The 15,386-nt window shown below is 44.4% G+C and overlaps 1 protein-coding gene across 1 annotated transcript in view; it reads left to right on the top strand.

Annotated features, from left to right (window-relative positions):
• The window catches only part of PCNX2 (pecanex 2), a 3,673,975-nt gene that overhangs the window by 2,334,663 nt on the left and 1,323,926 nt on the right, over positions 1–15,386 (top strand). The window contains exon 21 of the mRNA XM_063443387.1: positions 13,686–13,744. Coding sequence (XP_063299457.1) covers positions 13,686–13,744 — 59 coding nt within the window. The remainder of the gene's footprint in view (positions 1–13,685; positions 13,745–15,386) is intronic.

The following is a 15,386-nucleotide window of genomic DNA, read 5'->3' on the forward strand; positions in this document are numbered from 1 at the left end:
GAAAAAAAGTTTTCCAGTGTAAGCTAATAGCAGTTAGTGTCCTTAAAGCGGGTGTGTCAGGCCTTCAGCGTGTGCCCTGCAGACCCCTGCCAGTGTACTTTGACAGTTGCCACTCATATCTGGTGTCTCTATAGCGTGCTTTTACAAAGAGAAAAAGTTTTCCAGTGTAAGCTAAAAGCAGTCAGTGTCCTTAAAGCGGGTATGTCAGGCCTTCAGCGTGTGCCCTGCAGACCCCTGCCAGTGTACTTTGACAGTTGCCACTCATATCTGGTGTCTCTATAGCGTGCTTTTACAAAGAAAAAAAGTTTTCCAGTGTAAGCTAATAGCAGTCAGTGTCCTTAAAGCGGGTGTGTCAGGCCTTCAACGTGTGCCCTGCAGACCCCTGCCAGTGTACTTTGACAGTTGCCACTCATATCTGGTGTCTCTATAGCGTGCTTTTACAAAGAAAAAAAGTTTTCCAGTGTAAGCTAATAGCAGTCAGTGTCCTTAAAGCGGGTGTGTCAGGCCTTCAGCGTGTGCCCTGCAGACCCCTGCCAGTGTACTTTGACAGTTGCCACTCATATCTGGTGTCTCTGTAGCCTGCTTTTACAAAGAAAAAAGTTTTCCAGTGCAAGCTAATAGCAGTCAGTGTCCTTAAAGCGGGTGTGTCAGGCCTTCAGCGTGTGCCCTGCAGACCCCTGCCAGTGTACTTTGACAGTTGCCACTCATATCTGGTGTCTCTGTAGCGTGCTTTTACAAAGAAAAAAAGTTTTCCAGTGTAAGCTAATAGCAGTCAGTGTCCTTAAAGTGGGTGTGTCAGGCCTTCAGTGTGTGCCCTGCAGACCCCTGCCAGTGTACTTTGACAGTTGCTACTCATATCTGGTGTCTCTGTAGCATGCTTTAACAAAGAAAAAAGTTTTCCAGTGTAAGCTAATAGCAGTCAGTGTCCTTAAAGCGGGTGTGTCAGGCCATCAGCGTGTGCCCTGCAGACCCCTGCCAGTGTACTTTGACAGTTGCCACTCATATCTGGTGTCTCTATAGCGTGCTTTTACAAAGAAAAAAAGCTTTCCAGTGTAAGCTAATAGCAGTCAGTGTCCTAATGCGGGTGTGTCAGGCCTTCAGCATGTGCCCTGCAGACCCCTGCCAGTGTACTTTGACAGTTGCCACTCATATCTGGTGTCTCTGTAGCGTGCTTTTACAAAGAAAAAAAGTTTTCCAGTGCAAGCTAATAGCAGTCAGTGTCCTTAAAGCGGGTGTGTCAGGCCTTCAGCGTGTGCCCTGCAGACCCCTGCCAGTGTACTTTGACAGTTGCCACTCATATCTGGTGTCTCTATAGCGTGCTTTTACAAAGAAAAAAAGTTTTCCAGTGTAAGCTAATAGCAGTCAGTGTCCTTAAAGCGGGTGTGTCAGGCCTTCAGCGTGTGCCCTGGAGACCCCTGCCAGTGTACTTTGACAGTTGCCACTCATATCTGGTGTCTCTATAGCGTGCTTTTACAAAGAAAAAAAGTTTTCCAGTGTAAGCTAATAGCAGTCAGTGTCCTTAAAGCGGGTGTGTCAGGCCTTCAGCGTGTGCCCTGCAGACCCCTGCCAGTGTACTTTGACAGTTGCCACTCATATCTGGTGTCTCTGTAGCGTGCTTTTACAAAGAAAAAAAGTTTTCCAGTGTAAGCTAATAGCAGTCAGTGTCCTTAAAGCGGGTGTGTCAGGCCTTCAGCGTGTGCCCTGCAGACCCCTGCCAGTGTACTTTGACAGTTGCCACTCATATCTGGTGTCTCTATAGCGTGCTTTTACAAAGAGAAAAAGTTTTCCAGTATAAGCTAAAAGCAGTCAGTGTCCTTAAAGCGGGTATGTAAGGCCTTCAGCGTGTGCCCTGCAGACCCCTGCCAGTGTACTTTGACAGTTGCCACTCATATCTGGTGTCTCTATAGCGTGCTTTTACAAAGAAAAAAGTTTTCCAGTGTAAGCTAATAGCAGTCAGTGTCCTTAAAGCGGGTATGTCAGGCCTTCAGCGTGTGCCCTGCAGACCCCTGCCAGTGTACTTTGACAGTTGCCACTCATATCTGGTGTCTCTATAGCGTGCTTTTACAAAGAAAAAAAGTTTTCCAGTGTAAGCTAATAGCAGTCAGTGTCCTTAAAGCGGGTGTGTCAGGCCTTCAGCGTGTGCCCTGCAGACCCCTGCCAGTGTACTTTGACAGTTGCCACTCATATCTGGTGTCTTTATAGCGTGCTTTTACAAAGAAAAAAAGTTTTCCAGTGTAAGCTAATAGCAGTCAGTGTCCTTAAAGCGGGTGTGTCAGGCCTTCAGCGTGTGCCCTGCAGACCCCTGCCAGTGTACTTTGACAGTTGCCACTCATATCTGGTGTCTCTGTAGCGTGCTTTTACAAAGAAAAAAAGTTTTCCAGTGTAAGCTAATAGCAGTCAGTGTCCTTAAAGTGGGTGTGTCAGGCCTTCAGTGTGTGCCCTGCAGACCCCTGCCAGTGTACTTTGACAGTTGCTACTCATATCTAGTGTCTCTGTAGCATGCTTTTACAAAGAAAAAAGTTTTCCAGTGTAAGCTAATAGCAGTCAGTGTCCTTAAAGCGGGTGTGTCAGGCCATCAGCGTGTGCCCTGCAGACCCCTGCCAGTGTACTTTGACAGTTGCCACTCATATCTGGTGTCTCTATAGCGTGCTTTTACAAAGAAAAAAAGCTTTCCAGTGTAAGCTAATAGCAGTCAGTGTCCTAATGCGGGTGTGTCAGGCCTTCAGCATGTGCCCTGCAGACCCCTGCCAGTGTACTTTGACAGTTGCCACTCATATCTGGTGTCTCTGTAGCGTGCTTTTACAAAGAAAAAAAGTTTTCCAGTGCAAGCTAATAGCAGTCAGTGTCCTTAAAGCGGGTGTGTCAGGCCTTCAGCGTGTGCCCTGCAGACCCCTGCCAGTGTACTTTGACAGTTGCCACTCATATCTGGTGTCTCTATAGCGTGCTTTTACAAAGAAAAAAAGTTTTCCAGTGTAAGCTAATAGCAGTCAGTGTCCTTAAAGCGGGTGTGTCAGGCCTTCAGCGTGTGCCCTGGAGACCCCTGCCAGTGTACTTTGACAGTTGCCACTCATATCTGGTGTCTCTGTAGCGTGCTTTTACAAAGAAAAAAGTTTTCCAGTGCAAGCTAATAGCAGTCAGTGTCCTTAAAGCGGGTGTGTCAGGCCTTCAGCGTGTGCCCTGCAGACCCCTGCCAGTGTACTTTGACAGTTGCCACTCATATCTGGTGTCTCTGTAGCGTGCTTTTACAAAGAAAAAAAGTTTTCCAGTGTAAGCTAAAAGCAGTCAGTGTCCTTAAAGCGGGTATGTAAGGCCTTCAGCGTGTGCCCTGCAGACCCCTGCCAGTGTACTTTGACAGTTGCCACTCATATCTGGTGTCTCTATAGCGTGCTTTTACAAAGAAAAAAGTTTTCCAGTGTAAGCTAATAGCAGTCAGTGTCCTTAAAGCGGGTATGTCAGGCCTTCAGCGTGTGCCCTGCAGACCCCTGCCAGTGTACTTTGACAGTTGCCACTCATATCTGGTGTCTCTATAGCGTGCTTTTACAAAGAAAAAAAGTTTTCCAGTGTAAGCTAATAGCCGTCAGTGTCCTTAAAGCGGGTGTGTCAGGCCTTCAGCGTGTGCCCTGCAGACCCCTGCCAGTGTACTTTGACAGTTGCCACTCATATCTGGTGTCTCTATAGCGTGCTTTTACAAAGAAAAAAAGTTTTCCAGTGTAAGCTAATAGCAGTCAGTGTCCTTAAAGCGGGTGTGTCAGGCCTTCAGCGTGTGCCCTGCAGACCCCTGCCAGTGTACTTTGACAGTTGCCACTCATATCTGGTGTCTCTGTTGCATGCTTTTACAAAGAAAAAAAGTTTTCCAGTGTAAGCTAATAGCAGTCAGTGTCCTTAAAGCGGGTGTGTCAGGCCTTCAGCGTGTGCCCTGCAGACCCCTGCCAGTGTACTTTGACAGTTGCCACTCATATCTGGTGTCTTTATAGCGTGCTTTTACAAAGAAAAAAAGTTTTCCAGTGTAAGCTAATAGCAGTCAGTGTCCTTAAAGCGGGTGTGTCAGGCCTTCAGCGTGTGCCCTGCAGACCCCTGCCAGTGTTCTTTGACAGTTGCCACTCATATCTGGTGTCTCTGTTGCATGCTTTTACAAAGAAAAAAAGTTTTCCAGTGTAAGCTAATAGCCGTCAGTGTCCTTAAAGCGGGTGTGTCAGGCCTTCAGCGTGTGCCCTGCAGACCCCTGCCAGTGTACTTTGACAGTTGCCACTCATATCTGGTGTCTCTATAGCGTGCTTTTATAAAGAAAAAAAGTTTTCCAGTGTAAGCTAATAGCAGTCAGTGTCCTTAAAGCGGGTGTGTCAGGCCTTCAGCGTGTGCCCTGCAGACCCCTGCCAGTGTACTTTGACAGTTGCCACTCATATCTGGTGTCTCTGTAGCATGCTTTTACAAAGAAAAAAAGTTTTCCAGTGTAAGCTAATAGCAGTCAGTGTCCTTAAAGCAGGTGTGTCAGGCCTTCAGCGTGTGCCCTGCAGCCCCCTGCCAGTGTACTTTGACAGTTGCCACTCATATCTGGTGTCTCTGTAGCGTGCTTTTACAAAGAAAAAAGTTTTCCAGTGCAAGCTAATAGCAGTCAGTGTCCTTAAAGCGGGTGTGTCAGGCCTTCAGCGTGTGCCCTGCAGACCCCTGCCAGTGTACTTTGACAGTTGCCACTCATATCTGGTGTCTCTGTAGCGTGCTTTTACAAAGAATAAAAGTTTTCCAGTGTAAGCTTATAGCAGTCAGTGTCCTTAAAGCGGGTGTGTCAGGCCTTCAGCGTGTGCCCTGCAGACCCCTGCCAGTGTACTTTGACAGTTGCCACTCATATCTGGTGTCTCTATAGCGTGCTTTTACAAAGAGAAAAAGTTTTCCAGTGTAAGCTAAAAGCAGTCAGTGTCCTTAAAGCGGGTATGTCAGGCCTTCAGCGTGTGCCCTGCAGACCCCTGCCAGTGTACTTTGACAGTTGCCACTCATATCTGGTGTCTCTATAGCGTGCTTTTACAAAGAAAAAAAGTTTTCCAGTGTAAGCTAATAGCAGTCAGTGTCCTTAAAGCGGGTGTGTCAGGCCTTCAGCGTGTGCCCTGCAGACCCCTGCCAGTGTACTTTGACAGTTGCCACTCATATCTGGTGTCTCTATAGCGTGCTTTTACAAAGAAAAAAAGTTTTCCAGTGTAAGCTAATAGCCGTCAGTGTCCTTAAAGCGGGTGTGTCAGGCCTTCAGCGTGTGCCCTGCAGACCCCTGCCAGTGTACTTTGACAGTTGCCACTCATATCTGGTGTCTCTGTAGCATGCTTTTACAAAGAAAAAAGTTTTCCAGTGTAAGCTAATAGCAGTCAGTGTCCTTAAAGCGGGTGTGTCAGGCCTTCAGCGTGTGCCCTGCAGACCCCTGCCAGTGTACGTTGACAGTTGCCACTCATATCTGGTGTCTCTGTAGCGTGCTTTTACAAATTAAAAAACGTTTTCCAGTATAAGCTAATAGCAGTCAGTGTCCTTAAAGCGGGTGTGTCAGGCCTTCAGCATGTGCCCTGCAGACCCCTGCCAGTGTACTTTGACAGTTGCCACTCATATCTGGTGTCTCTATAGCGTGCTTTTACAAAGAAAAAAAGTTTTCCAGTGTAAGCTAATAGCAGTCAGTGTCCTTAAAGCGGGTGTGTCGGGCCTTCAGCATGTGCCCTGCAGACCCCTGCCAGTGTACTTTGACAGTTGCCACTCATATCTGGTGTCTCTATAGCGTGATTTTACAAAGAAAAAAAGTTTTCCAGTGTAAGCTAATAGCAGTCAGTGTCCTTAAAGCGGGTGTGTCAGGCCTTCAGCATGTGCCCTGCAGACCCCTGCCAGTGTACTTTGACAGTTGCCACTCATATCTGGTGTCTCTATAGCGTGCTTTTACAAAGAAAAAAAGTTTTCCAGTGTAAGCTAATAGCAGTCAGTGTCCTTAAAGCGGGTGTGTCGGGCCTTCAGCATGTGCCCTGCAGACCCCTGCCAGTGTACTTTGACAGTTGCCACTCATATCTGGTGTCTCTGTAGCATGCTTTTACAAAGAAAAAAAGTTTTCCAGTGTAAGCTAATAGCAGTCAGTGTCCTTAAAGCGGGTGTGTCAGGCCTTCAGCGTGTGCCCTGCAGACCCCTGCCAGTGTACGTTGACAGTTGCCACTCATATCTGGTGTCTCTGTAGCGTGCTTTTACAAATTAAAAAACGTTTTCCAGTATAAGCTAATAGCAGTCAGTGTCCTTAAAGCGGGTGTGTCAGGCCTTCAGCATGTGCCCTGCAGACCCCTGCCAGTGTACTTTGACAGTTGCCACTCATATCTGGTGTCTCTATAGCGTGCTTTTACAAAGAAAAAAAGTTTTCCAGTGTAAGCTAATAGCAGTCAGTGTCCTTAAAGCGGGTGTGTTGGGCCTTCAGCATGTGCCCTGCAGACCCCTGCCAGTGTACTTTGACAGTTGCCACTCATATCTGGTGTCTCTATAGCGTGCTTTTACAAAGAAAAAAAGTTTTCCAGTGTAAACTAATAGCAGTCAGTGTCCTTAAAGCGGGTGTGTCAGGCCTTCAGCGTGTGCCCTGCAGACCCCTGCCAGTGTACTTTGACAGTTGCCACTCATATCTGGTGTCTCTATAGCGTGCTTTTACAAAGAAAAAAAGTTTTCCAGTGTAAGCTAATAGCTGTCAGTGTCCTTAAAGCGGGTGTGTCAGGCCTTCAGCGTGTGCCCTGCAGACCCTTGCCAGTGTACTTTGACAGTTGCAACTCATATCTGGTGTCTCTATAGCGTGCTTTTACAAAGAAAAAAGTTTTCCAGTGTAAGCTAATAGCAGTCAGTGTCCTTAACCCCTTAAGGACCAAACTTCTGGAATAAAAGGGAATCATGACGTGTCAGACATGTCATGTGTCCTTAAGAGGTTAAAGCGGGTGTGTCAGGCCTTCAGCGTGTGCCCTGCAGACCCCTGCCAGTGTACTTTGACAGTTGCCACTCATATATGGTGTCTCTGTAGCGTGCTTTTACAAAGAAAAAAAGTTTTCCAGTGCAAGCTAATAGCAGTCAGTGTCCTTAAAGCGGGTGTGTCAGGCCTTCAGCGTGTGCCCTGCAGACCCCTGCCAGTGTACTTTGACAGTTGCCACTCATATCTGGTGTCTCTGTAGCGTGCTTTTACAAAGAAAAAAGTTTTCCAGTGTAAGCTAATAGCAGTCAGTGTCCTTAAAGCGGGTGTGTCAGGCCTTCAGCGTGTGCCCTGCAGACCCCTGCCAGTGTACTTTGACAGTTGCCACTCATATCTGGTGTCTCTGTAGCGTGCTTTTACAAAGAAAAAAAGTTTTCCAGTGTAAGCTAATAGCAGTCAGTGTCCTTAAAGCGGGTGTGTCAGGCCTTCAGCGTGTGCCATGCAGACCCCTCCCAGTGTACTTTGACAGTTGCCACTCATATCTGGTGTCTCTGTAGCGTGCTTTTACAAAGAAAAAAAGTTTTCCAGTGTAAGCTAATAGCAGTCAGTGTCCTTAAAGCGGGTGTGTCAGGCCTTCAGCGTGTGCCCTGCAGACCCCTGCCAGTGTACTTTGACAGTTGCCACTCATATCTGGTGTCTCTATAGCGTGCTTTTACAAAGAGAAAAAGTTTTCCAGTGTAAGCTAAAAGCAGTCAGTGTCCTTAAAGCGGGTATGTCAGGCCTTCAGCGTGTGCCCTGCAGACCCCTGCCAGTGTACTTTGACAGTTGCCACTCATATCTGGTGTCTCTATAGCGTGCTTTTACAAAGAAAAAAAGTTTTCCAGTGTAAGCTAATAGCAGTCAGTGTCCTTAAAGCGGGTGTGTCAGGCCTTCAGCGTGTGCCCTGCAGACCCCTGCCAGTGTACTTTGACAGTTGCCACTCATATATGGTGTCTCTGTAGCGTGCTTTTACAAAGAAAACAAGTTTTCCAGTGCAAGCTAATTGCAGTCAGTGTCCTTAAAGCGGGTGTGTCAGGCCTTCAGCGTGTGCCCTGCAGACCCCTGCCAGTGTACTTTGACAGTTGCCACTCATATCTGGTGTCTCTGTAGCGTGCTTTTACAAAGAAAAAAAGTTTTCCAGTGTAAGTTAATAGCAGTCAGTGTCCTTAAAGCGGGTGTGTCAGGCCTTCAGCGTGTGCCCTGCAGACCCCTCCCAGTGTACTTTGACAGTTGCCACTCATATCTGGTGTCTCTGTAGCATGCTTTTACAAAGAAAAAATGTTTTCCAGTGTAAGCTAATAGCAGTCAGTGTCCTTAAAGCGGGTGTGTCAGGCCTTCAGCGTGTGCCCTACAGACCCCTGCCAGTGTACTTTGACAGTTGCCACTCATATCTGGTGTCTCTATAGCGTGCTTTTACAAAGAAAAAAAGTTTTCCAGTGTAAGCTAATAGCAGTCAGTGTCCTTAAAGCAGGTGTGTCAGGCCTTCAGCGTGTGCCCTGCAGACCCCTGCCAGTGTACTTTGACAGTTGGCACTCATATCTGGTGTCTCTATAGCGTGCTTTTACAAAGAAAAAACGTTTTCCAGTGTAAGCAAATAGCAGTCAGTGTCCTTAAAGCGGGTTTGTCAGGCCTTCAGCATGTGCGGGTGTGTCAGGCCTTCAGCGTGTGCTCTGCAGACCCCTGCCAGTGTTCTTTGACAGTTGCCACTCATATCTTTTGTCTCTATAGTGTGCTTTTACAAAGAAAAAAAGTTTTCCGGTGTAAGGTAATAGCAGTCCGTGTCCTTAAAGCGGGTTTGTCAGGCCTTCAGCATGTGCCCTGCAGACCCCTGCCAGTGTACTTTGACAGTTGCCACTCATATCTGGTGTCTCTATAGCGTGCTTTTACAAAGAGAAAAAGTTTTCCAGTGTAAGCTAAAAGCAGTCAGTGTCCTTAAAGCGTGTATGTCAGGCCTTCAGCGTGTGCCCTGCAGACCCCTGCCAGTGTACTTTGACAGTTGCCACTCATATCTGGTGTCTCTGTAGCATGCTTTTACAAAGAAAAAAAGTTTTCCAGTGTAAGCTAATAGCAGTCAGTGTCCTTAAAGCGGGTGTGTCAGGCCTTCAGCGTGTGCTCTGCAGACCCCTGCAAGTGTACTTTGACAGTTGCCACTCATATCTGGTTTCTCTGTAGCGTGCTTTTACAAAGAAAAAAAGTTTTCCAGTGTAAGCTAATAGCAGTCAGTGTCCTTAAAGCGGGTGTGTCAGGCCTTCAGCGTGTGCCCTGCTGACCCCTGCCAGTGTACTTTGACAGTTGCCACTCATATCTGGTGTCTCAGTAGCGTGCTTTTACAAAGAAAAAAAGTTTTCCAGTGTAAGCTAATAGCAGTCAGTGTCCTTAAAATGGGTGTGTCAGGCCTTCAGCGTGTGCCCTGCAGACCCCTGCCACTGTAATTTGACAGTTGCCACTCATATCTGGTGTCTCTGTAGTGTGCTTTTACAAAGAAAAAAAGTTTTCCAGTGTAAGCTAATAGCAGTCAGTGTCCTTAAAGTGGGTGTGTCAGTCCTTCAGCGTGTGCCCTGCAGACCCCTGCAAGTGTACTTTGACAGTTGCCACTCATATCTGGTTTCTCTGTAGCGTGCTTTTACAAAGAAAAAAAGTTTTCCAGTGTAAGCTAATAGCAGTCAGTGTCCTTAAAGCGGTTGTTTCAGGCTTTTAGCGTGTGCTCTGCAGACCCCTGCCAGTGTGCTCGTTGTCACCTATCTGGTACCCGTGGTGTTGTACGCGGCTGGGGGGAAGAACATACCTTCATTGACATCACTGAGGAGGAGGAACGGGAAATGAGTAGCTCTGCATCCAACCTTGTGCAAATGGTGTCTTACATGCTGTCGTGCCTGTTGAGGGACCCTCGTATAAAAATGCTGAAGGAGAACGACCTGTACTGGGTGTCCACGCTACTAGACCCCGGTTTAAGCAGAAAGTGGCGGAAATGTTACCGAATTACAACAAGTTGGAAAGGATGCAGCATTTGCAAAATAAATGTAAAAGTATGCTTTACACAGCGTATAAGGGTGATGTCACAGCACAACGGGAATCTAACAGGGGGAGAGGTGTAAGTCATCCTCCTCCTCCCACGACCACGCCGGCAAGGACAGGACGCTTTAAAGACGTGTTGTTGATGGAGAACATGCGGACCTACGCATCGCCACAGCCCTTCGGGATCCACCCTCAGAGAGCGACTCGACCGACAGGTAGCAGACTACCTCGCCTTAACTGCAGATATCGACACTCTGAAGAGCGATGAACCCCTTGACTACTGGGTGTGCAGGCTTGACCTGTGGCCTGAGCTATCCCAATTTGCGATAGAACTTCTGGCCTGCCCCGCTTCAAGTGTCCTGTCAGACAGGACCTTCAGTGCAGCAGGAGGTATTGTCACTGAGAAGAGAAGTCACCTAGGTAAAAAAATTATAGATTACCTCACCTTTATTAAGATGAATGAGGGATGGATCCCGAAGGGACTGACAGTGGGCGATACATTCGACTAAAAAAGGCCTGATGAGATGAGCTGCCTTGGGCTAAAAATGGTGACCCTATGTATGAGGAACAGTCCCTATTCTGCTCTGTATCAGTGTGTATCAGGGTCCCTGAGGACAGGTGTCAATCCATATCTGCCAAGTGACCCTATGTAGGGGGAACAGTCCCTATTCTGCTCTGTCAGTGTGTATCAGGGTCTCTGAAGACAGGTGTCAATCCATATGTCAAGGTGTCAATATGTCATATGTCAGGTGTCAATCCATATCCATTGTGATTTAGGAATGTTAGGTGATTTCTGCCCTTTATGGATTAAAAGCAGACTCTGCATCAACTGTGTAATTTACAATGGGAGTTTTGCCATGGATCCCCCTCCGGCATGCCACAGTCCAGGTGTTAGTCCCCTTGAAACAACTTTTCCATCACTATTGTGGCCAGAAACAGTCCCTGTGGGTTTTAAAATTCACCTGCCCATTGAAGTCAATGGCGGTTCGCCCGGTTCGCGAACGTTTGCGGAAGTTCGCGTTCGCCGTTCGCGAACCTAAAATTTTATGTTCGCGACATCACTATTCTTCAGTTATTGGGTGTTTGAACTCATTAATCTGAGGTGTTTGTGTTGTGTTATTTCTAAATTCCATGCATTTTCCACATTTACAGAATCCCATCTCTATTGATTCGGAATGTTTTTTCGTTTCTTTTTTCAGTGTTGGGGCAATCATTGTTTTCAAGTTAGGTGGCCTAGAGTAAATTACCTTGAGTTTACTTCCCAGGATTCGGTCCATCAGTGGATTCCTTTTGAGTTTATTCCAGTGTTAATTTAGGATTTTGTTTATATGAAGAACACTGCCTCTGCACTATATATTATAAAGATCAACGGTTGGTGTTAGAAGGAAAGCCTCTTGGATTCTATTGACATTTTACATAGAAGAGTTAACCCCCACACTTCTACATGCTGGTTATTAGTCTGCATTTTTATTATATTATATTATTCATGGACCATACTATTATTGAAAATATTAATTTGCTACTAGAGTATTTTCAGCTCCTATTGGCTAGTTTCCCTGCTGTTTATAGAAGGGATATCAGCTTAATCTATACAAGAGCATACAGCTAAAAGACATTACTGGACTGAGTATATGTTTCTGGTCCTCATGTATTACCAGAACTGAGATTGCTGACATTTCCTGCACTCGCTGATACAGTGTATATCTATTTAGATACATTTGTCTGTGTCTAATACTTTTTCCCTACTAACTCATGCTGCATCAGATTGCATTACATTGAACTGTCAACTAATGATTGTATTTTATTTAATTTCAAATTCACTGTTTAGCAGACTCACTATCTTTGCTAGAATCAAATCCATTTAATATAGGATATTTATACATATACTATAAATAATTTAGGTGTTGGTTTCTACTCCTGGTTGAATCAATTTGATTGTTTTCTTTTTGCTTTTTTATTTTCTGTTTCACTTATTCAACCTAGGGTGTGGGTTGGTTTGCCAGTGGTTTAGTGGATATACACCTGTCTTTAGACCATAACCTCTACCTTCCTATCTATCGAAGAGGACGTATTTCCTCTTGGTTACTACTTACGGTATTTCTAAAAAAAAAATGTGAGTTTATCTATATACTCACCCCCTTCTTTTCTATTCCTTGCATGTGGAAAAATCCCCTATATGCACTGAGGGGTACGTGTAAATACATTCAAAGCACTCTTGTGCTGGGAGGTGGGGTCGATCACCCAAACCCCGGTTTCTTTCTTTGTTTATGTAAAAACAAGAAAATAATGCAAATAGTGTAATGATTCTTAGTATTGATAAAATAAAGATGTAGGAATAAATGAATATACAATTTATTAAACACATGTTAAAAATGATCTTTAAAAACTGATATGTATATTGCACACAATATCAGGATGAGTATAACTGTCAATTACTGGAGATAGGTGATGAGCATGTGTGGTATGCAACACCGCTACTCACAAACGCTTGGACCTTCAGACAGTCAACTATAGTGTTTGCAACTTCCAAGGTTTCGATCTGCTACCTCCAGGTAGTCTTCCTAGTTCAGCTAACTCTGGCCTTCACTAGCTCCGCCCACCTTACGGCATCACTACGCACGTCTATGCGTTACGCCTGCGGCTTCATCAGGATGTGGATTACAATACCTTCCGGTAATTATATGGTGTGACCACCATTTGCCTCACGATCCATAATATACGCCTGCCCATACCATAACTACACCACCATAATATCATAATATACGCCTGCCCATACCATAACCATAATATACACCTGCCCATACCATAACCACACTGCCACCATGGGCCACTCGATACACAACATTGACATCAGCAAACTGCTCACCCACACAACGCCGTACACGCTTTCTGCCATGTGCCCTGTACAGTAAAAAATGTGATTCATCCCTGAAGTGAACACCTCTCCAAAGTGCCATCAAATGTGAGCATTTGCCTACTCAAGTCGGCTACAACGATGAACTGCAGTTTGGTCGAGACCACGATGAGGACGACGAGCATGCAGATGAGCTTCCCAGAGACAGTTTCTGACAGTTTGTGCAGAAATTCTTTGGCTATGCAAACCGATTGTTGCAGCAGCTGTCCGGGTGGCTGGTCTCAGATGATCTTGGAGGTGAAGTTGCTGGATGTGGAGGTCCTGGGCTGGTGTGGTTACACGTGGTCTGCGGTTGTGAGGCTTGTTGGATGTACTGCCAAATTATCTGAAATACCTTTTGGAGACGGCTTATGGTAGAGAAATTAACATTCAATTCATGGGCAACAGCTCTGGTGGACATTCATGCAGTCAGCATGCCAATTGCAAGCTCCCTCAAAACTTGCGACATCTATGGCATTGTGCTGTGTGATAAAACTGCACATTAGAGTGGCCTTTTCTTGTGGCTAGTCTATAGCACACCTCTGCAATAATCATGCTGTCTAATCAGCATATTAATATGCTACACCTGTGAGGTGGATGGATTATCTCAGCAAAGGAGAAGTGCTCACTAACACAGATTTAGACAGATGTGTGAACAATATTTGAGAGAAATAGGCCTTTTGTCTTAGAAAAAGTCTTAGATATTTGAGTTAAGCTCATGAAAAATGGGGGCAAAAACAAAAGTGTTGCATTTATAATTTTGTTCAGTGTATAAAGACAAGTAGACAATATAGAGTAAATGTTATTTTATTTGACTTTGTCGTGCTTTTTTATACTTTTCAGCACAGAAATAGTTGATCATTCAAATACAAGACTGGTTGACCAAATGGAAAAAGACACAGGTAAATCATTTTATTTTTAAATAATTATATTAATGCACTCAATTAATTATATTAATGCACTCAATACTTAGCCATGCTTATGATCAGCCTAGATCGGCAATGCTTTATGGTGCAGTGAAACCTGTCTTCTTCTACTGGAGACCTAGAGGTTCCAGGTAAGTTGTCAAATGGCACTAAACTGGTTACATAGTTACATAGGCTGAAAAGAGACATGTGTCACTCAAGTTCAGCCTTCCTCACATTTGTTTTTTTGCTCTTGATCCAAACAAAGGCAAAAAAAAAAAACAGTTTGAAGCACTTCCAATTTTGCAACAAACTAGGAAAAAAAAATCCCTCTTGACCCCAGAATGGCAGTCAGATTTATCATTAAATAAAAGAAAAGGGGGAGGGTGCAAAGCCCCCCCCCCCCCCTAGTGAGGGCGCTAATCACTACTGTCAAGTTATTACACATTAAAAATAAGAGGCAATATTTAAACAGTGCAATTATGAGACCAAGGAAAAAAAACGGCACCAACCACTAAGCTCATAAATACAGAGATGTAGCAAACAGCCCTAGGTCGAGATTCTTAGGGCTGAAATTACTTGCGGCTCCTAGTGCAATAGTGGTGGTGAAATAAAAGGTCTCTGAACTGCTGAATTGAATGTATCAATCTCAACGCGTTTCGTCCCGCGTTTTTCGGGACTTCCTCTTCTTATATCTTCCATTTCTTCAATCTTCGCGCTAAAAAACGCCATTGCGCAAGCGCACACGACACAGAATTCCGTACAGCTACGGGTGCCCCCAAAGACCAGTAGCTATCGGGAAGTCATCGGCGCGCATGCGCGGTCAGTTCAAATCGCACAAAACTTTATTGGCACTGAGTGTGGACACTATATAACACTGTATGAGTTAAAAGTGACCGAAAACTCATTACACTTATGCCTAAAAAAATAGAAACAGTCCTTAGAATTTACCACAAATATAACAAGTGTGTATATAGACACTAAATTGTCAGTAATGTCTAAAAAAAGACTATATATATATATATATATATATATATATATATATATATAGATATATATATATATATATATATATCTATAAAAGAGAAACGGTGTATGTGCAATGCATTTGTGGTAATATTTACAATCTAAATCAAACAATTCTGTTATGTATACCTCTTATTATTACTGATGAGAAAATTCATACAAAATATGCTTTCAAAAAAAACTATCTTTATATAAAGGAAATAGAATAAATGTTATAAAAATGCAGTAAATACATTGTTCATATATATATATATATATATATATATATATATATTTACTGTATAAAAAAACAACAGTACAGTAAAAATATAAAGAAATATATATAAAAAAGGATAAACAGACCAATTAGTTCAATTAGTATATCACATGAAAGCCAGAATGTCTAGTTCGGTGTTCAGACCTAGAGGAGTAGAAGACTTCATTTTATAGATCCATTCTGTTTCTTTTCTGGCCAAAGTTTTGGTGGTATCCCCGCCTCTCCAATGTGGAACAACTAAATCGATACCTATGCAGACAAAATTATTAAGAGAAAAGGCAGAACAACCATTACAATGTCGAGGTACACTGTTTTTCACTTTTCTTCTTGATACCGTTAAGATGCTCTAACAGTCTC

This window comes from Pelobates fuscus, chromosome 2 (assembly GCF_036172605.1).
Source record: "Pelobates fuscus isolate aPelFus1 chromosome 2, aPelFus1.pri, whole genome shotgun sequence".
NCBI classification, from domain to species: domain Eukaryota; kingdom Metazoa; phylum Chordata; class Amphibia; order Anura; family Pelobatidae; genus Pelobates; species Pelobates fuscus.